This window comes from Larus michahellis, chromosome 7 (genome assembly GCF_964199755.1).
Source record: "Larus michahellis chromosome 7, bLarMic1.1, whole genome shotgun sequence".
In the NCBI taxonomy this organism is placed as follows: Eukaryota; Metazoa; Chordata; class Aves; order Charadriiformes; family Laridae; genus Larus; species Larus michahellis.
The window spans coordinates 36,032,221-36,053,359 of NC_133902.1; the positions used below are offsets into that span (position 1 = coordinate 36,032,221).

Consider the following 21,139-nt stretch of genomic DNA (forward strand, 5'->3'; position numbering starts at 1 on the left):
ATAGCGGTAATTCCCAGCAGTATCATTTGGGTTTTGTTCTCTTGTGGAATTCAATGCCTTTTTCATTCAGTCTTTTCCTTCATCTGAAGGCCCTGAAGTTTCAGTCATCCCTGTTAATTCTGTAGATGCAGCTATATGAGTTGTGGTGAAATAAAGTTTCCATACAAAATGCAACCTTTGTATACAAAATATACCTGTGGATTTCTCTAATGAATGTGCCAATGCCATGAAGGGCCCACAACAGCTTCCTAGGGAGTGGCTACTATTATGCAGCATTTAATTTATGCACAATTATAGCCCTTCTTGTAGACAGCATATCTAATGTGACATCTTTAATATAATATAATAGTTTTCTTTCCCACAATTCCTAAGACCCTAGCTCAAAACCGATATTACAAATATTGTTCTGACCCACCGGAGCCAAGTAAAAGTTTTGCCACCACCTTCACTCACGACAACATTCATCATAAAGAAATTTCATAGTCAGATCTGCAGCTATTGTGCATAGCTGTTCAGGTAGATTCTGTTAACACTTCGATCAGTTTAATATCAAGTATTGGTGGGCTGCTGCTTCTAGGACCTTCTTGATATTTGTGGTTTTCCCCTCCAGATAGGAAAATGGGGAATCTTTTGGCAAAATGAAAAGAAAAGAGAAAATGCTGCAGCTTGAATATGTCTGTACGTTGCTGCATTGTCAGGCTCGGTTTTTAAAATTAGTTTTTCAGTTCTTCTCAGAAGTGCTTTAGTAAAAGATTAATGTTGGCGTTCAGCAATCACAGGACAGAAGCAGTCCAGAGTCTGTATCTGCTCCTTACAGAAAAAGCCTGTAATAGAAGCAGCAGGATGACTTAATACAAAGAATTTTGAAAAAGGAAACTAAGCTGCTCTGTGTTCTCATTTATTAGACAGAGAGGGGGAACTGAAGAGTAACCTTTAAGGAACTCAAATCGCACCTGAATAATTTGCATTTAGAAAGGATGTTCCTTTTGTGTTCAGTTGGTTTATTGAATCCGTGTTAGATTCCTGTAAATGCTGCATAGCTTTTGCATCTCCAGTACTTTGCCTAAATGAAAGACTAACCTTTGGAATCTGGCTTGGCTATATTACATTTATGTTTAGTCTAATAGAGGTGATGAAAGTCATTGAACTGAATGGCACAAATTCCCTTGGTCCTTTAGAAGCAGCTTTAACAACAATCTCGCTTGAATGTTCAGAGTGACAGAAATTAACATTATTCCTATACATAGGAACATGCTTCTACTTAAAACAGCCTTCACCAATTCATGTCTCAGTAATCTTCCATGAGGGCAGTGTGGTGCCAAAGGAGGAAAAGCTGAATATACTTTTCATTCCCAGGAGAAATTAAAAAGAAGGCAAGTGCTTTGAGTGGTTAGCAAGCCTGCCTTCATTTTGATTCTACTGACCTGCCATAAAGAAACTTGAAACAAAGCTCATGTTACTGAACAAAAATATTTTGAAAATGAGTGTCTTAAGGAGCTGTGGGGTTGGTGTGAATGTGGTCTGAGCTAAGTTTTTTTTTTCCCTCTAGTGTACAGTATAAGTTGACAGTAAATTCTTCTTGCAGATAGTGGTCATGAGAAGTTTTGCCCTGGGGGTCAGACAGAAAAGTATCAGAAGCGTAAGAGAAATCTCACTGTGTATGTGGGACATCTATATAATACGCCTGTCTCTTTCCCTTTCCATTTCAGCATTTTTGTGTAGATCTCTCGGGTATCTTGTACAAAGTCTTTAAGGACAAAGTAGTATTTAACAAGGTTTTTGAGACCTGTAATGTTTTGGGATTTGTTTGTGATTTTTATGCAAAAGCAAAATCATATTGAAATCACACTTGAATCTAGTTTGTGAATTACGTTTGGGAAGTGCTGTGTAGAAAAATACCCATAATCACTAACAGGGATTACGGATTTAATATTCTACCCAATATATCCTGCATTAGACACATAAGATTGTAAGTAGCATTTCTGAGTTTATTCATAGCAATAACATCTTGCTTGCATTAGGGCAGGGTGACAGTTTAGTTCTGATCCTGAAAAGCAGGAAAAAGCTAATGTCACTGTGAACTCTGCATTCACGTTCTCTATATGGGAAATTTGCAATAACAGTGCAATTGCTCTTTTGAGTCAGAGTCTGGGATCTCCTGAGTTATTCTGAATGTGTGCTAACCTCATTTACTGGCGTCCTGGTCCCCAGATGGACTTTTTCTTCCACTGCCCTGCAGCATTCCTTGCCAAAAGGGTTACTCTTACACTTCCCTAGGTGAAGGTAGAAGAGTTTGGAATGAAAGTACTGAAAAGTGAAAGCTTCTATAAAAGAGACATCATAATTTTTTTTTTCTCGAAAAACCTATGTAGACTTTGCTTTCAGATTGTTGAATCCCACCCCAAGAAGCTATCCAGTAAACAGTTTGTCATGGCTGGGCATGAGGACTAAATAGCAAGAGGCATGGATAGCCACCATCATAAAGGACCACCAAAGCCATATCTAAACAAAGGATTCTCAAACAGCCTGGATATTTTTTACCTGTCACATCAGCAAAAAGGGGCTGGCTGCAATCCTAGAGTCCAGTACAGCTGCTTAACTGCAACTGGTTGTGAGGCTGTCTAAGAAATTGTCCCATACTGGTGAATAATAATCTCATCTCAGTCATCGTCAGCTCATGCTTGGGTTAGAGTGAGGGTGACAGGGTAACATGCGTAGCAGTAACTTTAGTACTTAAGACTCACAGCTAGCGTAGAACAATGCTACGTATTCTCAGAGATGGAGGATACTGCCCATTTGTCTTCTGTTCCTTGCTCTGCCTGCTCAAAGAATAATAAATCAGCATCAGTATGCTGCTCTATTTTCTCTAGGCACTCCAAGAATGAGCTTTGGGGTATTTAAGGGATCTACTAAAGCTCAGAAATAAAACACGGGTCATCTAGAACAATGGATCTTTCTGCAGTAATAGCAAAACTTGACTCTGTGAGAACAGAGTTTTCTTTGGAAATGGTTCATCTCAGTCTCAGAAGCTACAGAAAAGGAACATTTCTTTAATGTTGTGTGCTCCAACCCATATTTATGTGCATGTGTGTGTAAAACAAAATAAAAATTCCAAAACAAAGCAAGCTGACTTGTTCCTTTCCAGCTCCACGCAGACAAAATCTTAGAACTGCATACATAGCAGTTGTGTTACGTTACACATGCCTGAGATGTGGCCAGGAAACTATACAGAAATACATAAAAAATAGAATAAAAAAATAGAAACAAATGTGCAGAAATGTCTTGCTGCTATTTTGTTTGTCTCTAACAATGTTATAAATAAACGAGTATGTGCAATTGACCATGGATTATCCTTTACCCCTGCGGACCTAAAAACTTGATTTGGAACAAGTTTTGCAGGATACTTTATAACTTCTTTGGATTTTTTTTTTTATTTTTTAATAACTTGGCATATGAATTTGAGTGTACTGTGGTACTATTATCAAAAAGAAGATCAAAATAGTGACTAGAATAAGTGAAAAGGAGATAGAACTGGCACAAAATCTGTATGGAACAAAGGAGTTACATTTATTACCCAAAGTACAACTCCCATTGGGAGCTTGTGTAGGTATCATACAAATCATGATGGAATATGTTCTCTAACGAAGGACCATTATTATGGGAAGCAGGTAGTCTCCATTTACAATAAAAAGCTAGGTACAATTATATTGGTTGATAGCATGCAAGCAGCTAAAGGAGCTCTGTGTGTTATTAGGCACTCACCCTTGCTACCTGAAGTGGAATTGTCTGATAAGAAAATTGTGTAGGACTTTCTGGGAAAAAAATGCAAATTGTGTACGAAGTTGTATGTATGAGTCTTATCACTGATTTTCATGCTTTAAGGTTAAGTTTTGCCAGCAATGACACAAATATTTTGGCTGTTCCTGAGGTCTGTGAGCTTTATTAAGTACATGAATAACAAATACACTTGATATATCTGACAGCAAACTATGTTCCCTTTGCTTCCCTAGGATCCTTAAACCTTGACTGAATCCCATCATCTGAGAGGCATTGCTTTCCCTGTTGTTTCTGTGGCAGTTGAATGTGAATGGTGAATCTATCTTTGGACGGCAGAAAATGAGATGCATTGTCTTTTAGTGGTCAGGTCTGATAGATACGCTCTTTTATGTGTCGGCATCGAGTCTTATATAAGATTTTGCAAAAGTGAGAATAAGTTTTCCCTAGAGAGACAGATGAGGAATAAAGGATTAGTGCTTCTCTCACTACAATAACTCCTAATGTGAAATTCTAGCCCTATTTACAACAATGAGAGCTTTGCCACTGACTTCGGTAGGATCACGATTTTTACCCCTAAGGTGCAGTTGTGCTTTCCTAGGAAAGCTAATGTATAAAATACAGCCTCTCCCAGCACATCATCAATGCAATAGCATAGAAAGAGGATAACATTCAATGACATCCATAGCCAATAATAGCTGCTGCGAGCATCCTGTCGAGCAGTGTATTAATGTTAGTCACCAGCTTTCTGGGTTTGTGTAAGATTATTTTCTTCGTACCTGGATGAGATAGACTCAGGATGAGTTGGGGTTCTTTGTGGAACTGTGGTTATCATTTGTTTTTTTGTAATTTTCTTGAATCTCATCAAAGAAAGTCAGATGTGGTAAAGCTTCTTTGATTCTTATTAATAAAGCACACCATTTATAACTGAATTTTTAAAGCCCTTCGCGGCACTGATTAATTTTTCAGCTCTCTTTTCTCTGGTTTTATCTGGTTCTGTGTTAGCTTCCTATCCTCAGGTCTTATCTTTTGTAAAGCAGATATTGTCAGGCATGCACCTCATGAAAGAAGGAAAAAGACTCTTGATTGGGGTCCCAGTCTCTGCTGACTCGCAGTGGGCAGTGTGCTGTGGACATCAGCAACATTACAGTGGGTCTTTGGCCAGTATGTTGCCTACAAGTCATGGATTGAAGACTGTTGCTCCACATCTACTGGGTAAGATTAACTCTTTTTGATAGGGCTGTTTAGATGGCAGCTAAGAGAGTAACTCCTTGACGTGTTTGCATGAGAATGAATCCTGGAGATAAAATTGTATTGCATAATAGTTTCCTGCAGCTCCCCAGATACTTGTTAGGGTAGTCCGAAATTTAATTCATCCTCTCCCTGTGAAATTGGATCTCTACTTTGTACTTCTGATTGCTTCTCTCAGCTCGATTAATGACATGGAAGCACTTGTTCTTTTCTCTGAATAGTGTCTGGGTGCCTCCTGCTAGAGCAATGGAGATCACCTTCTGCTGAGCTTATACATATATGCAGCAATAGCAGCCATAATGGGTGCTTCAGTGCACTGTGTAATCTTCTTCCAAATTAAGGAGGCTCTGACACATCAGTCAATTTTTCCCTGCCTGTATTTGATTGCACACTTAAAATCAGCTGACTCTCAGATCAAGTGGTGCCTTGCAGCTTTAACCTCAGCGGTGGCTGTTGTCAATGTTAGGGAATTCTTCTGTCACTGTAAATGGTAAAACAAGACTCGTGCTAAAGCTGTCCCCGGAATTTCTTTGCAATGATCCTCCCTGAGAAACCTAAGCTTTTTTGGTTGCAAATAGGAAACTCCTGGAGGAGTGTGTGCACGTGGTAGAAAGAACATAAGAAGAGGGGAAAAAAAAAGATTTTATTGAATAATTTCCAAAATTTATATCAAACCAGAAGGAAGTAGAACAGTCGCGTGAGGTGACAGAGCCCTTTTAGAGCCTGAAAGTACTGGAAATTTTACTCAAGACTGGGCAAAGTTCTGCATTGTGGTATTAGATGTCACCATCCTGAGATATTCAGTTTGGCACAGTGAGACCACTTCATTGCCTCATTTCATGCTACTGTGTTTCAGGCTATGCGCTGAGTATCGCCCGTATTTGGCTTTTTATACTGCGTGCAATAGATTCAATTTTCCAATTCTACAGGCAATATCTTTAGCAGTATGCCCTAAAATGCCTTATGGATTCAAGCTGTCCCTTAATCAGTGTGGCAGAGGATGCAGTTTTGATCTTTTTCTCTAATATATGAACTATGATACTAGATTCATTCTGGCATACATCTGTCAGACCAGACTGAAAGCATTCAGTTAGAGACACTTCATTACCAGAATGGGGCCAACAAATTGGAGACAATCTAAAAAAGGAGGATTGAAATATAACATAGATGGGAAATAGAGGATATGTTAAAATAAGGTCATAATGAAGGACTTAAATTGCACATCTATCCAGACAGAACAGGACATCCTCAAAACATGCTACAGTATCTGCATACTGATATTGACTTTTACAAACACGCAACAAATACGGATTGTTTGTGAAAAGAACAGCTAAGGGTCAAGATGTAACATAACAGAGGAAACAACTCTGCAAATATAAATATTTATTATTAGTGGGCAGTAACTGCTTCCTACTAAAATTGGCAAGAATGATTAATCCAACCCTCTTAATACTTATTGGAGAATTAGGAAGCTAATGAGAGAGTACAGCAAAAAATGCTCTTCTGCCTTCTAGAAAAATCAGCAAAGCTAACATTGCCAGACCGTAATGAAGAATACTCCAGTGTACTGAGAGCTACTGGGCTGCAGATCCACCACTAAAACCCACCAGTGTTTGATACTAAACCAAGGAGTGAAAAATACAAAATTAAAAATCCTGCATTGGCTGAAGGACGTGCAGAATCCTTTTCCGTCTGTAGTTGTTGTGATTGTTAATACCTCCATGAAACACTGCTGGACTGCCATAGAGCAAATTACCAGTAAGAGACGAATGCGTCTGGTTTGGTCTTCGAGCCTCTTTGATTAGGTGCAGGTAAGAGCCAGTGTCATCTCCGCATGCTGCGGCATGTTTTAATATCTGCTGTTACTTTCTGGGTTGGTTTGCAGTTTGCGTCCTTAACTTACAACCTTTTTTTTTTTCATTTAGCCATTGATTACACCCTGGAAGGTGTGATTTGCTTGAACTACAAAATCCCTGTTTGTTGTGGTGCTAATAAGCATTGTGCCTACTGAAAGCTGCAGCAGAAGAGAGAGGGAGGAGGCCTAACAGGCTTGACACCATCTTTTGTCTGTGTTGCAGCAAGGGGAGAGGGAAAGATGTCTAGGAATTGTCTTATCATCATACGCACTTATAGACATACATAAGCATTTTTATTTGTTTATCTAATCTCTTGGATGCTTTTTCAATGCCTGTCTTAACCCTTTGTTCTTGAGGTAAGCAAGGAAAAGCTATATGACAGGCATTTAATTTTTTTTCTTTCTCAAGAGCAGCTAGTGTCCCTTGTGTTGAGAAGAAAATGGGACCATGTGGAAAGCTAGATTTCAATTAACACATCAAAGGGCAGTTTGTGGGGTTTTGCCTGTAACTAAGGTTTAGCTGAGTTGCAGGACTGTGGGAATTTTGTGTTTTCCTATATACTCGCGTATTGCATTCTTACCTCTCCTACTTCTCTACTTTTCCTCTGCTTCTCTGAAGGGGCCGAATGAAAGCATTATAATCTTGTTGAATATATTCTTTGGTTCTTGCTGATGAATTAGATGAACAGCTGCTGGGAACAATCTGGGAATAGAATTTGGTGAAAAAAAAGAGATGAGATACAAACAAATTCCCTTATGATGCCATTCATTCTATATGCAGTATTATACCAGAGGGGTGGAAAGATGGGAAGGCCTAAAATTCAATTTCGACTTCAGCTGGTTTGAAAAGAAGCAATTCTACATACATTGCACCCACAAAAACCTGTATTTATGGGCACAAACTTTAATTTTGTAGGTAGAAACTGCACAGTTGGTTGTATACATTTGGGTTTTTGCATGCATAAGAATTTACTTTTACAGGCACAACCGTGGTACTTCCTTCTCAATATTTCCCAAACAGTTATGCTAATTCTTACATTATATAGTTCATATCTCTTCTGTGGGCTTTAAACAAGGTTGGGAAGAGTCAGAAAGGCCTACATTTTGGCATGCAGGACAACCAAAAATCCAATCCAGAAAATGAAAAATGAAAAGGGTCTCACTGGTATGTGTCAGTGTTCCTGCAACATCCTCCCGCTCGCATTTCTGCATTGTAAAAATCTGGCATGCAATTGTGTGTTAAGACTGGAAGTTAAATGTAATCTCAGTTGCCTTACAAATCTCATACACCAACTGAAGAAATGGATGTTTTGCTTTCTTGTCTTGCTAATTAAGTAAATTCCTTCTCAACTCCTTTTCACCTGGTAGCATCTGGGAAACACACGCAGAATTAAACACACCTGTCTACAGAAACTGGAGAGCCAAACTTGAGAATTACTTTGATCTTGGATAAATTACCATTCTGATTAATAGTTCTGATAATTCACACTATTTTAGAAAGGTTGATCAGGTTTTTATGATGGGGATCTTGGTAATATAGAACATGTTACGGCGTTTGGCCACCCATCCCATATTTTGAACCAGATAATCCGTGGTTTACCAACTTGTTTCCTCTTATCCCACTGCAGGCCAGTAGTAGGAATTGAATTATTTACTTGATTGGTTGGTTGGAACACATGAAAACCCTCTTACACTATGTATGTTTTGTAAACTACAAGCTTGGTCTGAAAACAACTATTTTAGAGTTCTGGGAAAGTAATTTTAAATAAATATTTTAAAATGTTATTCTAGAACAGAATTTCTTTTCATGCCTAGATAATTGTAAGAGGCCCTTTTGTTAGTTATGAAAAATGGAAAAAGAAATATGGAGGTTTTTTAAATTAACTCTTAGAAAACACCTAAAAGTTTAACAGTAGTCGGGAAGACTTCGACATGAATGATGCTTTTGTTTCTTTAAAAGGGATTGCATTAGCTCTCAGGATGAAAGTGTCATCAGATCAGCTGTAACTATGGCTTGACACTTTGTGCCTCTGTTCATGTGCATAGCTTGATATTATCGAAGTACCGGTAACAGTGATACCTAAGGCTACCACGGGTAAACACAGAAGGTTTCTGATGACAGCGTCTTAAGGAGAGGAGGAAAGCTCTCGTGTGGTTTATGATACCATCATAACCCTGAGGTGCTGACAGAGCTTCATTCACAGTTTTTCTGTGAGTTGTTGTTCTGTATTTCATGTGTCACTTTTGTTTCTTTTTGAAAATCATAGATACTTTTTCTTTTTAAATAAACGCAGATTAAAATTAAGAAATAAAATCAAAATGCCTTTTACTACTCTGGTTATTTTAAAGGAATTCAAAATCTCAAATTGACATCTTAATGGTTATAAAATGGATGTTTTGGACAATAGAACTATATTTTAAGAAATAATGTAATTAATCAAGAATAGTATTTTTTTTTGTTAAATTTAACATGGCACTATGATTTTTGTTATGTGGTTGATCACATCACTCAATATGACAGTCAATGCTATCATATTATTAACAGAATATAGTGAGTACCGAATGAAGCTTTTGCAAAGATATATATGTGCAAGCTGGCTAAAAAATGTTAATAGCATTTGCCATTATAAAAATCTGGGGTTTATTTATCTGTGGCGTTTGGGTTTGGTTTTTTTTGACACATTTATATTTTAAAATTGCTAAAGTTAGTGATTTTTTTTTTTTCATTTTCCGAGTTATTTCTTATTTTACATGGAGGCTTGTTTTATTTTACTCAGGCCTTTGCTGCCTACAACAGTTTTACTGCCTAACCTGTAGCAGCCAAGTTAAAGGAAACAGGTCCTCTAGTCCTCAAATCATTACAGAAAAAAAAAAAAAAAGGAGAGGGGCAGAAAAAGACCTTAAAAGGTCATCCAGTCCGTCCCTGTTCTGAGGCAGGAAATGGGTAACTAGGTCATCCCTGACAGATGTTTGTGTAGGCTGCTCTTAAAAACCACAAATGAAGGGGATTCCACAACCTCCATAAACCTATTCCATCTAATCTAGACTTAAATTTGAAAGGATTTTTTTTTTGTTGTTTCTGGTTTTTTTTTTGGTCCCCCTCAGCTAGTCTACTCTTCTTTGCTACAAATTAAGCAATTACTTGTTATAATTCAGATGGGTACAAAGAACTGTTGATCGTGGCTTTCTGTATGCTGCCTCTTAAAATACACATTTCCCCCCAGTTGTCTTTTTCTGAGGAAGCCAAGCTCCATTCATTCAACCTTCCCTTGTAAGTCGTATTTTCAAAATAACTTACCGTTCTTGTTGCTTTCATTTCAACTCTGTCCAAATTGGTGAAATTGTTCTTGGAGCGTGTTGCCCAAAACTGCACAGAATGCTGCAGCTGAGGTCCCAGCAGCACAGAAGGTTGCAAAATAATTAGGTCCTGCATCTCACATGCTGCACGCTTCCCTAATACATCCTGGAATGAGAAGTGCCTTTCTGCAACATCATCGTGTTGTTGACTCATATTTAGTTTGAAATCCACTCAAACCTTCCTATCCTTTTTTTCAATCCTGTTGCCTTGTTAAAGCGTCATCATATTATATTGATAGACTCTGTTTTACTTTTGTCGTGGGTAGTATGTAGTTTCTTTCTCTATAATATGAGCTTGTTGCAGATGTACTGTTTTCTCATGTTATCTAGCTATTTTGAATTCTGATCTGTTTCCCTATGTGTTTGCAACCCCCTTTCCAGATTTTTTTGCAAGTTTTACAAGTTTACTCCCTGTTTTACTATCCAAGCTGTTCAATGAAAAATTGAACAGAATAGGACTAATGAGAAATCCCTGAAGGATGTTACTGCAGTGCCATCCTGCTTTGTCAGGAAACTGTTGATAAATACTGTTGGGGAGAAATATTTAACTACTTGCGTGTCAACTGTTACTTGATTTCATCTGCACCATTTTTTATGTTGCAGGCAAAATTAGAGAGGGCCCAACAAAAAGCTTTGTTAAAGCACAGCTATCACATCTACTGCTTTCTTCTTATTCAGTAGGCCTGTTGCCCTGTCTGAGAGCGGTTTGGCACAATAATGATCCTAAGATTACATTTTAATGTCTTATTGCTTAATTGTTTTCTATCCTATTGTTACCTTCATGCCTATACACTAACTGCCTAATAACCTATGATAGTATCCCTCAGAGATGGATGAAGTATTTATGAAAGTTAGGTCAATTGAACTCTAATTCCTAAGACAGGCAGTATTTTCATCCTTTCTAGTCTTCTAGGACCTCCCTTGTACTTCATGAATTCTGAAAAAAAAAACCAACAACCCAAGCCACAACCACCCCCCACCCTGAATTGTCATGCAGATTATTTTATCTTTTTAGGTGCTCCAGGGTAATTTTTAGCACATTTTCCTATGGAAACATGGTTTATGTGGTCACACTGTATGACCAGTCAGACCACACTGTGCCTTTTGAACTTGTTGCTCACTTTCCAACTGAACTGGACGGAGTAGTGGTGGTCTCAGAGGTACCACATTTCTACAGTTTTTGTGAAAACGAGCAGGTAAATAGAGAGTCCTCCATGGCAACAAGGAATTCACTGGAAATGAAACCATGATACCAGGAATTGGAAAACTCACAGAAGAATGTTACAAATATTCCAGCCATAAATTTTAGTCAGAGCTTTCGCTCTGGGCTGATCCAAACAGGAGATGCAAGGCTTGATCCACTGCTTTCTGAACGACACTTTTAAGTCTGCAGGATCGGAAATTGGCATGTCTTAGTATCACTTAACCCATTCCCTCCCTTTTGTGGTCTGTGCGTCTTGACCTTTGTTAAAATTAATTGCCTTGCATATCTGATGCTAAGGTTTTTGTAGACACGTTAGGCAAATGTCTCATTAGTCTTCTCTGTGTCACATTATTTGGTATCTATCTTGTTAGATATTGGATTTGAACCTTCCTTTGTCTCTCTTCGTGTGTGTGTGTGTGTGAACATGCTTTTAGTAATCTGTTCTTGTTTCCACATTTTTGTGTGATTCCTTCTTGTTTTTTAGTTAATCAAATAGCTCCTGATGAAGCCTTGCTGGTCTCTTTCAGTGCTTTCTTTGCATCAGGGTAGTCTGTTGTTGTGCCTTTAATACACTTCCTTCAGTTACATTCAGTCTTCTATGTTCCCATTTCCTTCTGAATTTCTTCCAAAAGATCTACCCACCCATTCATTCCCTAAGCCAACTAAAAGCTGCTTTTAGAAGCCCATTCTCTTTTTGCTGCTCCGTGCTTTCTTTGGCATCATTAATTTTGTGGTCAGTTTTACATGTATACCTTCCACCTTTGTCTTCATCAGGAAGTATTAACTGATAAGCTAAATAATAAGCAAAACAGTCTTTCCTCTCTTATCTCCTTGTCTTCTGTACAGCTATTTTCCAGGACCTTGTGTGTGTGTGGAGGGTGGTGGGTGAGAAGGAAAGGTTGTCCCAAATCTGCTGACTATGGGGCTGTTATCTTTTTCTTGGAGGAATGTGACATGGCTAGACAGAAGCAGGGACAGGACACTGGACCAGGTGGGTGTCAGATCAGATGGAGCATAGCACCTCCCCTGTTCCCAGCACAGGGAAGCAGCAGACCAGCTCACCTGGAGCTGGAAAGGAACAGAGGTGGGCAATCTGTAAATTATAATACCGTCATTGTAATACCTAATATTTCATCATCTATCAGGCTTATTGTTGATGTTCTTTGGCCAAAATTTGAAGGCCTTACTCAACAATTACCAAAAAAACCCAACAACCCTAAACTGGTACGGCTTTTGCTTGAAAAAAGCATCAAGACATGCCCCATTGCTATTAGAAACCACATACAGACATGGCTCTCTGCAAACACTGTCTGTCTCTAATGGCTTAAAATCAAAGGCAACAAAATAAGCTCCAGGCAAGACAGATACTTCAGGAAAGAAGATATAAGGTGTAAAGAGTGAGACAGAAGTATGAAAGATGTGTGGAAAAGCATGAGCTTAAAAAAAAGATGGAGAGGAAGCCTGACAGATAAGAGGGGCCTGTTTACCTGAGAGCAGCGTTGTAAAAGAAATAGTCTGAGACTAGGAAAAAATTGCAGGGAGTAGCAGACAAGTAGATTGCAAGGGACATGGGAAGAAAAGCAATAGAATAAAATGAAAACAGACACGCGGGGAAAAAGAAAGTGAATGTAGCGTCCATCAGGATGGGATTTTTCATTTCTTCACCAGGGAACATTTAAAAACAAATTATTTTTTATTAAAATGACATACACAAGAAGGGATTGTAAAACTGTCCTTCATTCTGACTGGAATGTAGCTAATAATCTTAGTAGCTAGAGGAGGGAGACTGGAGTTGAGAGGAACATTTCTATGGTAAAAAAAAACAAACCCAAACCACCATTTAATTTTTGTGTTTGGTTTGAAGGGAAGCTGTTTGCAGGCTTCTTAGAGATTTGGAATACAAATAATCATAGCAGAGGTGGATCGCTGGATCTGACGGATGGTGATGATATCAAAGGTATGATAAATGCAGTTTATGACAATTACATGGATGATAAAAATAGATCTGTGCTTACATGGTGTTTGTGTCTATTTCTCGAATGTAGGCTTAATGTGATACCATTTTTTCATTTTGGCTTCTCTGCATCTTGATATGCCGGTATATTTAGGGAAGATATTTTTGCTAGTATATTATTTATGTATGTTTTTGTTACCTTGCAACTCAGAGTTGCTAGCAAGTGCTATATTAAAAAAAATTATAAAGCATGTAGTGCAGTATATGGCTCAGGGAGACAGCTCTAATTCAGTGAGCCTCAAAATTGATTTAATCAAGATCTAAATAACTTTTTCCTGTAAAAATATTCTTGCACTAAATCAGTTTTAGAAAACTTTAACTAAACTTGAAAATTAATGTTAGTACAATTGCAACATTCCTGTTTGCTCATAAATAGAAATGCCATGTGAGAATCGGGTGCAGAAGCTGTTACAATCCGAGATGGTCTTCTATCACAGCAACACACTCGCTGTCACAGTCACTTGGCATTTTACCTTGTAGTCGTGCCAAAACTGCATTTTAAATCTTCTGAGCTACAGGACACAGAGTGGAAGATTCTAGTCGTCATTCCAGCCCCAGCCTGGCCAGGAGCACACTGGTCTGATACAGGCAGGGTCCATACATGTGGTCAGCTGGGTCAAGAGAAGGAAGGACAGAGTGTTTGAGCTACAAACTTCCAGCATTCACCAAGACAGAAAACAGTATTTTCTTGTCCCAAGTTATGTTTTCCCAGCATACTACTTTCCATCTAACCTAGAAATGTCATAAATACATCATTTTGGTGATGAAATAGTTTAGGTGTTTTCTACTTAAGCTGCTGTACCAGTGTATCTATTTAGTGACAAGAATATTTTTCTACTGTGCTGGGTAAATCAGATTGGCTGCTGGGGTTGGCGTAGCTATAGGGTGTGTATGTGTCCTTCTATATATGGGGTAGGTGAGTGCATGTGTTCATGTGTGTATACATATATCTATGTATCAAATTCTTATATATTGGCAAATCTGCAGTGTGGCGTACTATAATAGCTTATGCTTTAAGAAAATAGCACTACAGGTCCATTATCCAAAGTGCTAGCATGACAGGGAACTAACAAACCTCAGTTTCACTGGCACTGCAAATAATCAATGGGCTAAATCAAAGGACTTGAATATTGCTTACGGAAGAGAATGGCTTGTTGGAGAAAAAGATAGGAACAAGGCTGGGTCGATCTGCTGTCTGTCAAAGAAGGTAACTTGCTCCAAGTCCAAGGAGATGGAAGAAGGCTAGATATGAAATATTTCTGATTAAATATATGGAAAGGTAAAAAGAAGAGATGTAATACCCTCAATGGGCCTATTTTAGAACTCTTAATCAAAAGAAGCAGGGGAAAGAAATAGATACCAAAAGCATCTGAAGTAAAGACACTAATGATCTCTGGTTCCTGATCTGTAGCTGATAGATACTGATTTAAGTTTGGAAGCATATAGTTTAATACTTTTCCAGGGATGTTGGCATTTATCATAACTCTGGAAACTCTTGACTTTCATTCCTAGAAGTACAAGCCTGCTATATCAAGTTCCTCTTCTACCTCTACTTCTTCTGATTGCCCTGTGAATTTGAGGGCTTCCTTCTCATTATTGACATAATTAAAAAATGGTCTTATTTAGAACCTATATGTAACATACGTTATTCATATAATGGATTACCTGACCTCATCAGTCACTACTCCCAGGTATCGCAGTATCTGCTGCTTGCATGGAACCTAAGCCAGCGAATATCAAATTGATTTTGGTGGGAAAAAGAGAGAGAAGACATACCCGGTTATTAAGAACATGTATTATTTGATGTTAATAGAGTACATGTTCTTCGTGAGGACACCAAAACGTATTTGGGGCCTGTGAGAGGTGAAAGTCTCAGAATAGGAAAGAAGCTATAATCTCTCTGTAATTGATCCCACAATCATAGCATATTCTTCCTCAAGAACATCTGGGATAAACTCTGGATTTTACCACATGTAATGTTTGAAATGAGGTCTCTTTGTTGTGTAAAGGATGTATGTAAAAGTTTTGAAATTGACATTTGACCTGAGTGCATGGTTATCTTTATAGATGCAATGCAGATGTCTCCAGAAACTCGCTCCTGCCGTAATCTTCCTTATTTTTACTATGCAGCCCTTCAATTCTTTTCTTTAAGCCCTTTCCTTCGCTATCTGACAGTTAAATTCTCTTACTTTTCTAAAGATTTAAAGGTAGATTGTGAGCTTACTGTGATAAAAGTTTCTTGCACAAATAATTCCAGTGGTAAAGTTGAAAGCTCTCACAATTTTAATGTTCTTTGGGATTTTTGTTGCTTGGCTTTTTTACCTTTGGAATAATGAAATTTCATGATGCTTTTGCTGTTCTTCAGGTGTCCTTGATTTGAGGGTTACTACTGTGATAAACCTTGCTAACTTCCATTTGACGCATTCTTATGAGAAAAATAGCACAGAGGCATTTCACTCCTCTCCGTTCTGATCTGAATTTTGAGGTCCTCTTCCTTAGCAGTTAGCAAAACTAAATGAACTTGCTTGGGCTTCGCCTGGAGTGAAGCTTTCCCTTGCAGGTAGGTATATGGCACTTTCTTCATTATTATCCAGTGCAATCCCACTGGAAGGGGATTTCCCTGTAACTACTACCTCAAGTTACGCCTGATGTTGATGGTGCGCAGTGTTTACATAGGAAACCGCATAGCAGACTACTCTGCTCCTGAAAACTAGAAGGCAAAGAAAAGGATCTAATATTTATAATATTTTTTTTAAAAAAGAATAAGTAATACTTATGCAGTACTATTAGAGTTGGATTTAGTTTTTAACTCTTTTTAGGTGGGCAACACTGAGCTGACTGCTCACCACTGTGAGAGAGAGGTTATCCATATGGCCACTGGACTGTAAAGTTTTATTGCAAAACGAAGGCAGGGCATTCAAGGAAACGCATTATGTACATTTATGATGCTATGTAATAACGGAAGTCTTCTAGAATACGTTTGGAAATTTCTAAAAGGTTCTAATGAATATGTTCTTCTCTCCTGCTGTGATACTATTAAACTGGTAACACTGAAGCAATGTGGCTTTACAAATAAAGTGATACCTTAAATTCAGTGTCAGCTCTAACACATTAAGAAAGTAGGTTTTCTATGAACTACAGAGGGGAGATACACCAGTTCCATGCATTTTTAAAGTTGTATAGATTGTCTTATCTGGAGTGATCTTATATAATTCACGCTCTGCTTTCAAGCTACATCAACAGCTTACAAAACCAAGAGACTGGGCTCTGCTGTATTAAGAGAAGTAGACCCCAACCTGTAATTTTGCAGCAGGTCCCTGTTTCTGCCAGGCAGCGGGCGCTGTGTTTAATGAGTGCTCTGGTGGGGAGTCCTGCAGTACGTGCCCACTCGCTTCTGGCCCCTTGGTGAGGTGCCTTCTAACACATGACGAGGTATCGCAAAGATCTGATTATTTATGACCGTTTGAAAGACATCTTGGCGTTTTTATAATATTTAAGCTGCATGGCTGATAGAGGAAGTAATGAATGGGAATGGGATCTTCCTCTTCATATCCTGTTGCCTTAGTTGATGCAACTGATGCTTCGTTTAAACAAGGAGTCCCAACTGTATTAGTGGAATGACTTGTAGGCAACAGTTTGTAAGCAAAAGTGGCAGAAAGAATGCTTATTTATGTATGTTTTTGTAAGGGTAACAGGGGGGCGTGTGTGTATTAAGTGGATGCAAATGAGCATAAACAGACTGAATTTCTTTAACTTACTGCTTCTTCCTTGGCAGGTTGTAAAACCGGCATGCCACAGCAGGATATACACATCAGGAAATGAGGTGCACGGTCACTTACGCTATCACATGGATTGTGGGATTATGAGTATGTTTTAAAATTGCAAGAAGTTTCTATGCCAGCTGCTAAATATTAATATTGCAGTCAGAGTGAACTAGCACCATTTTACTTCATGCCAAAGTACTAGCAATTTCCTGGTGTAATTTGCTTACATAAAGCCTGAGAAGTCTTCTCTAGGATCAAGTCCTTAAAAACAAGTAAGTCTTGGTTGAAGTATCAGATCACTTCTCTCTGCCAAAAAAACCGTTACTAAATATATGTCGTGGAACAGACTTATTTAGCAAGTAAACATACTAATTTTTACATCAAGTTAATACCGAATCACTAAGAAACTTGCAGCTCTGCTGTATACTTGTGGGAGGTGAAGATCTTAGATAAGTTGACAGATGTCACTTCAAAAGGAGAGACAGAATTGGTAATATCTGTGCTGTGCACAGATCCGCAGCCTGACATTAGTAATCTATTCCTGCCATTCTCAAAGAGAGGGGGAAAGTAGGTTAGTAGATGGCCAGGATGCCTCCACACAGCAACCACAAAATGAGTGCCGTGCCTGGCTGATGAATACACTCCTTTATACCTGCAGAATGCAATGTATCTGCAAACCGTGATAATTTTTTAAGTGATTGTCGTCATACCTAAGTTGCCCTCGTGCATTAAAAGGCTTTGTTCCACAACCGACTACCGCGCCGCGCATCTCGCACCTAACTCCAGTTAGTTGTAAGGAAGGAAAAAGTGAAAATGGGGTTTAAATTCCACTATGCCTGCACTTTTACCCTAACTCCAGGCGGAGAGGTAGGTTTCCACGGATGCCCGGCTCAGGGCTAGTGCCTCGGCCCGTTGGGCGAGGGCTGGCCGGGCCCTGGCACATGGCTTTTGCGGCGAGGCAGGTTACGGTTGGTCGAGCGACGCCTTCTCCCTCGGGACAACCGAGTCGCAGGGCGGGGGGGGGAACGCTTATCCCCCCTCCACCGTCCTGTTCGGGAAAACACTTGGAATCCAGCACACCCCCCCCGCGCCGGAGCCGCCGCGCCTTCCCGCCCCCCCCCCCCCCCCGCGCCCCGCCACCGTGGTGGCGGGGCGCGGGGGGGGGGGGGGGCGGGAAGGCGCGGCGGCTCCGGCGCGGGCGGGTCTCCCGCACGGAGGGACGGCCCAGGGCAGCGGCCATGGAGGCAGGAGGCGTCCGGCGCGCTCAGGCCGCGGGGCAGGTGCCTTGGCCGGGGGTGGTGATGTTGCGTGGGGGGGGGGGGGAGTGGGGGGGACACGCCGCTCCCCGCCCGCCGCCCCTGGGCGGCTACGGCTCGGCTGGGCGCCGGCGCTCGCTCGGCTCCTGATCGTGTTTGCGCATGACCCCTCCCCGCCTGCGCCCTCCCCTCCCCTCCCCGGCGGCGGCGGCGGCGGGGAAGGTTAGCCTCAGACACAGGCGGCTGCTCGGCGGCGGCGACGCAGTGCAGAGGTGCGGGCAGGTTGCGCCGGCCCCGCGCCCCGTCTCTCCCGCGCCCCGCCTGCCTCCGGAGCCCGCTCCCCGCCGGCGGCCTCCCCGCGCCGGTGTCGGGCCCGGCCCCCCGGCCATGAGCGCGGCGCTGGGTGTCCCCCCGCCGCGCCGCCTCCCCCGCCGCCCCCGGCGGCTGCCGGGCTCCAGGAAAGTAGCTTGATGAGTGTCCAAAGTAGCAGTGGAAGTTTGGAGGGGCCGCCATCTTGGTCCCGGCTCTCCACGTCCCCACCGAGCCTGCAGGGCTGCTCCGCGGCGGCGGCCTCCCAGCTCCACGGCGCGCCGCCCGGCAAGCCGCCCAAGGAAGGTAACAAGCGCGCCGCGGGGCTGCGCGGGGGGCCCGGCCCTCGGGGAGGGGCCCGGCGGCCACCGCCGGAGGCCGGTCCCGGGCTGGCGGGGAGCGGCGGCGGGGGAGCGGCTGGCGCCCCCGGCGGCGGCGGTGCGGGGTCAAGCGCTGGGCCCGGCGGCGGCGAAGGGAGCCTCCGGCGCTGGGCGAGCGGGGCCCCGCCGCCTCCGCTCGGCAGCGCGGCGGCGCCTCCTCGTTGTTTCGCCCCCCCCCCCCGCCCTTTCCCCGCCGGGCCGCGGAGGGGGATCGGCCGCGCTCCCTGGGCCGCCGGGCCGGCCGCTCGCCTCGCCTCCCGCGGCGGCTCTCCTCGGGCGGCCGCTCGCCGCCGCCGCCGCCTCCTCCCCCGAAAGCGGTTCCCTTTTCCGCCAGCGGCAAAGTAAAAGTGGTGCGCCGAAGGATGCGGCCGTTGTCGCTGGATGGAGGGAGTCGGGCACTTTTGGCATCATGGAGGTGGGGAGGAGAGAGGGGCCCACAGCAGAGGGCTCGTCCCCGGGGCGGGGGGGGGGCCGCAGGCGGCGGCGGGGGGGCGGCCGGTGTGCCGGCCAGAAGTGACAGGGCGCCTCACGGCCACCGCGGAATGACTGCAACTTTCTCCTGTCCTCCATCACGCCTTGGATGATAATATTTTCCTCCTCCCTCCCCTGCTCCTCCCCTCTTGTGTTACACCGACAGCGACAGCAGGGTGTTGTGGGTGTTTGCAGGGAATATCTGTATGAAGGTTATGAGCAAACAAGTCCCTTCGCTGTTCCCTTTCGGGTATTGTCTGGTTTTTCCTCCGTGCGTTGAGATGTATTGCCACAAGATGTAGCAGTTATACAGCGAGTGAATTGCTCGGCGCTTTTAGCCAAAATAACTACTTGCTGAATGCCGGTTAGCGGCGGAGGAGAACTTTTATACGCGGATACTTGGCGTACCGAGCAGTTGTATAATTTTTGCTTGATTTGCCCCAGTTTAATGAATACCGCGTAGCCTTTCTTGTGGCGTCTGCAGAAACGTCATTGCCCGAGCAAGAAACTTGCTAACTTAAAATAGAAATAATAGTGAAAATGGGGAGTCTTTGTTTTTCAAGTCTTCCTGTAGCTGCTTGCTTGCTTTTTTTTTGTTGTTGTTGTTGATAAGCGATGTGAGGACTTGGTAAGAGGGATTCGACATCCTGAAAACGTCTAACGCAGTCTGTGCTTCTCCATTTTCCATGCCGGTAGTTGTCAGACTTGTATCACTCTTGTGTCACTTTTGCACACGCTCCTGCAGGTAGATTGACGTGAAATGCTCCAGAAAATATCTGGAAAGGAATTATGGTATATGGTAAAGATGCTGAGTAAAGTGGCAGGCATTTTGTGCTCGGCTTCCCTGGGAAACTGAAGCTCTCAGGAAAACAACCACCACCAGCCAAATCTGTAGTTTAAGTTTACCAAGAGTAGGTTTCTTCAGTGTTGCAGCACTTGTTATGAATATGCATGCAGATAATATTCACATAGAGTCTATACGTGAGGTATTTTTGGATGTATTTCAGATACCCGGCATACAAGCTTGAAATGATTATTGCAGCACAACTTATACATCTATTGATTTTAAAGAAAAATGGTGTTCCTTGCGTAGCTCTATTTAGGCAAGGAAGAGCATTTTTGTGAAATTAATTTTTAACGTGATGATGATGCTTTTTACTTTTTTCATTTCTTTCGACTCAGGCTGCTGGATTCTTCTGGGTACTGTAATTTACGTCCTCTAATACCGATGCAAGGGGTTACAGAGTAATCAAGGGGCTGGCGTGTGCTTGGTGCTATAATGTACTGTGTTTGCACGGTGTTCCTGGGTCACGATAATCGTGCGTCCTTGATAGGTAGTTCTGTTTGAAAATCAGCAGAAGCTGCCAGCCGTGCCTGGGTTTATATTCTGTGTTCACGCTTGTGGGGTGTTACCAGCACACCTTACTTTAAGTAGGTATATTTTACAACAAAGTATCTTGCCTGAAAGCAGTAGGCCCTGAAATATAAACATGTTGGCGCATTG

At 41.9% G+C, this 21,139-nt stretch overlaps 2 protein-coding genes across 6 annotated transcripts in view; both read left to right on the plus strand.

The window, feature by feature from the left end:
- The window catches only part of METTL8 (methyltransferase 8, tRNA N3-cytidine), a 124,324-nt gene extending 106,833 nt beyond the window's left edge, over positions 1–17,491 (plus strand). Inside the window, exons 13-15 of the mRNA XM_074595433.1 lie at positions 13,306–13,398; positions 15,821–16,015; positions 17,231–17,491. The gene's annotated coding sequence lies outside the window, so the exon portion shown is untranslated. The remainder of the gene's footprint in view (positions 1–13,305; positions 13,399–15,820; positions 16,016–17,230) is intronic.
- TLK1 (tousled like kinase 1) overlaps positions 17,370–21,139 on the plus strand; it is a 72,811-nt gene continuing 69,041 nt past the window's right edge. The window contains exon 1 of one of the 5 annotated variants that reach the window (XM_074595426.1): positions 17,370–17,491. Coding sequence is in view for 1 of the 5 variants with exons in the window: in XM_074595422.1 (XP_074451523.1) it covers positions 18,946–19,090 (145 nt within the window). In the remaining 4 variants the exon portion in view is untranslated. Of the gene's footprint in view, positions 17,492–18,391; positions 18,500–18,525; positions 19,091–19,560; positions 19,580–21,139 lie in introns of those variants that run through there. The other 4 variants (XM_074595424.1, XM_074595425.1, XM_074595422.1 and 1 more) reach the window with 4 other exon arrangements.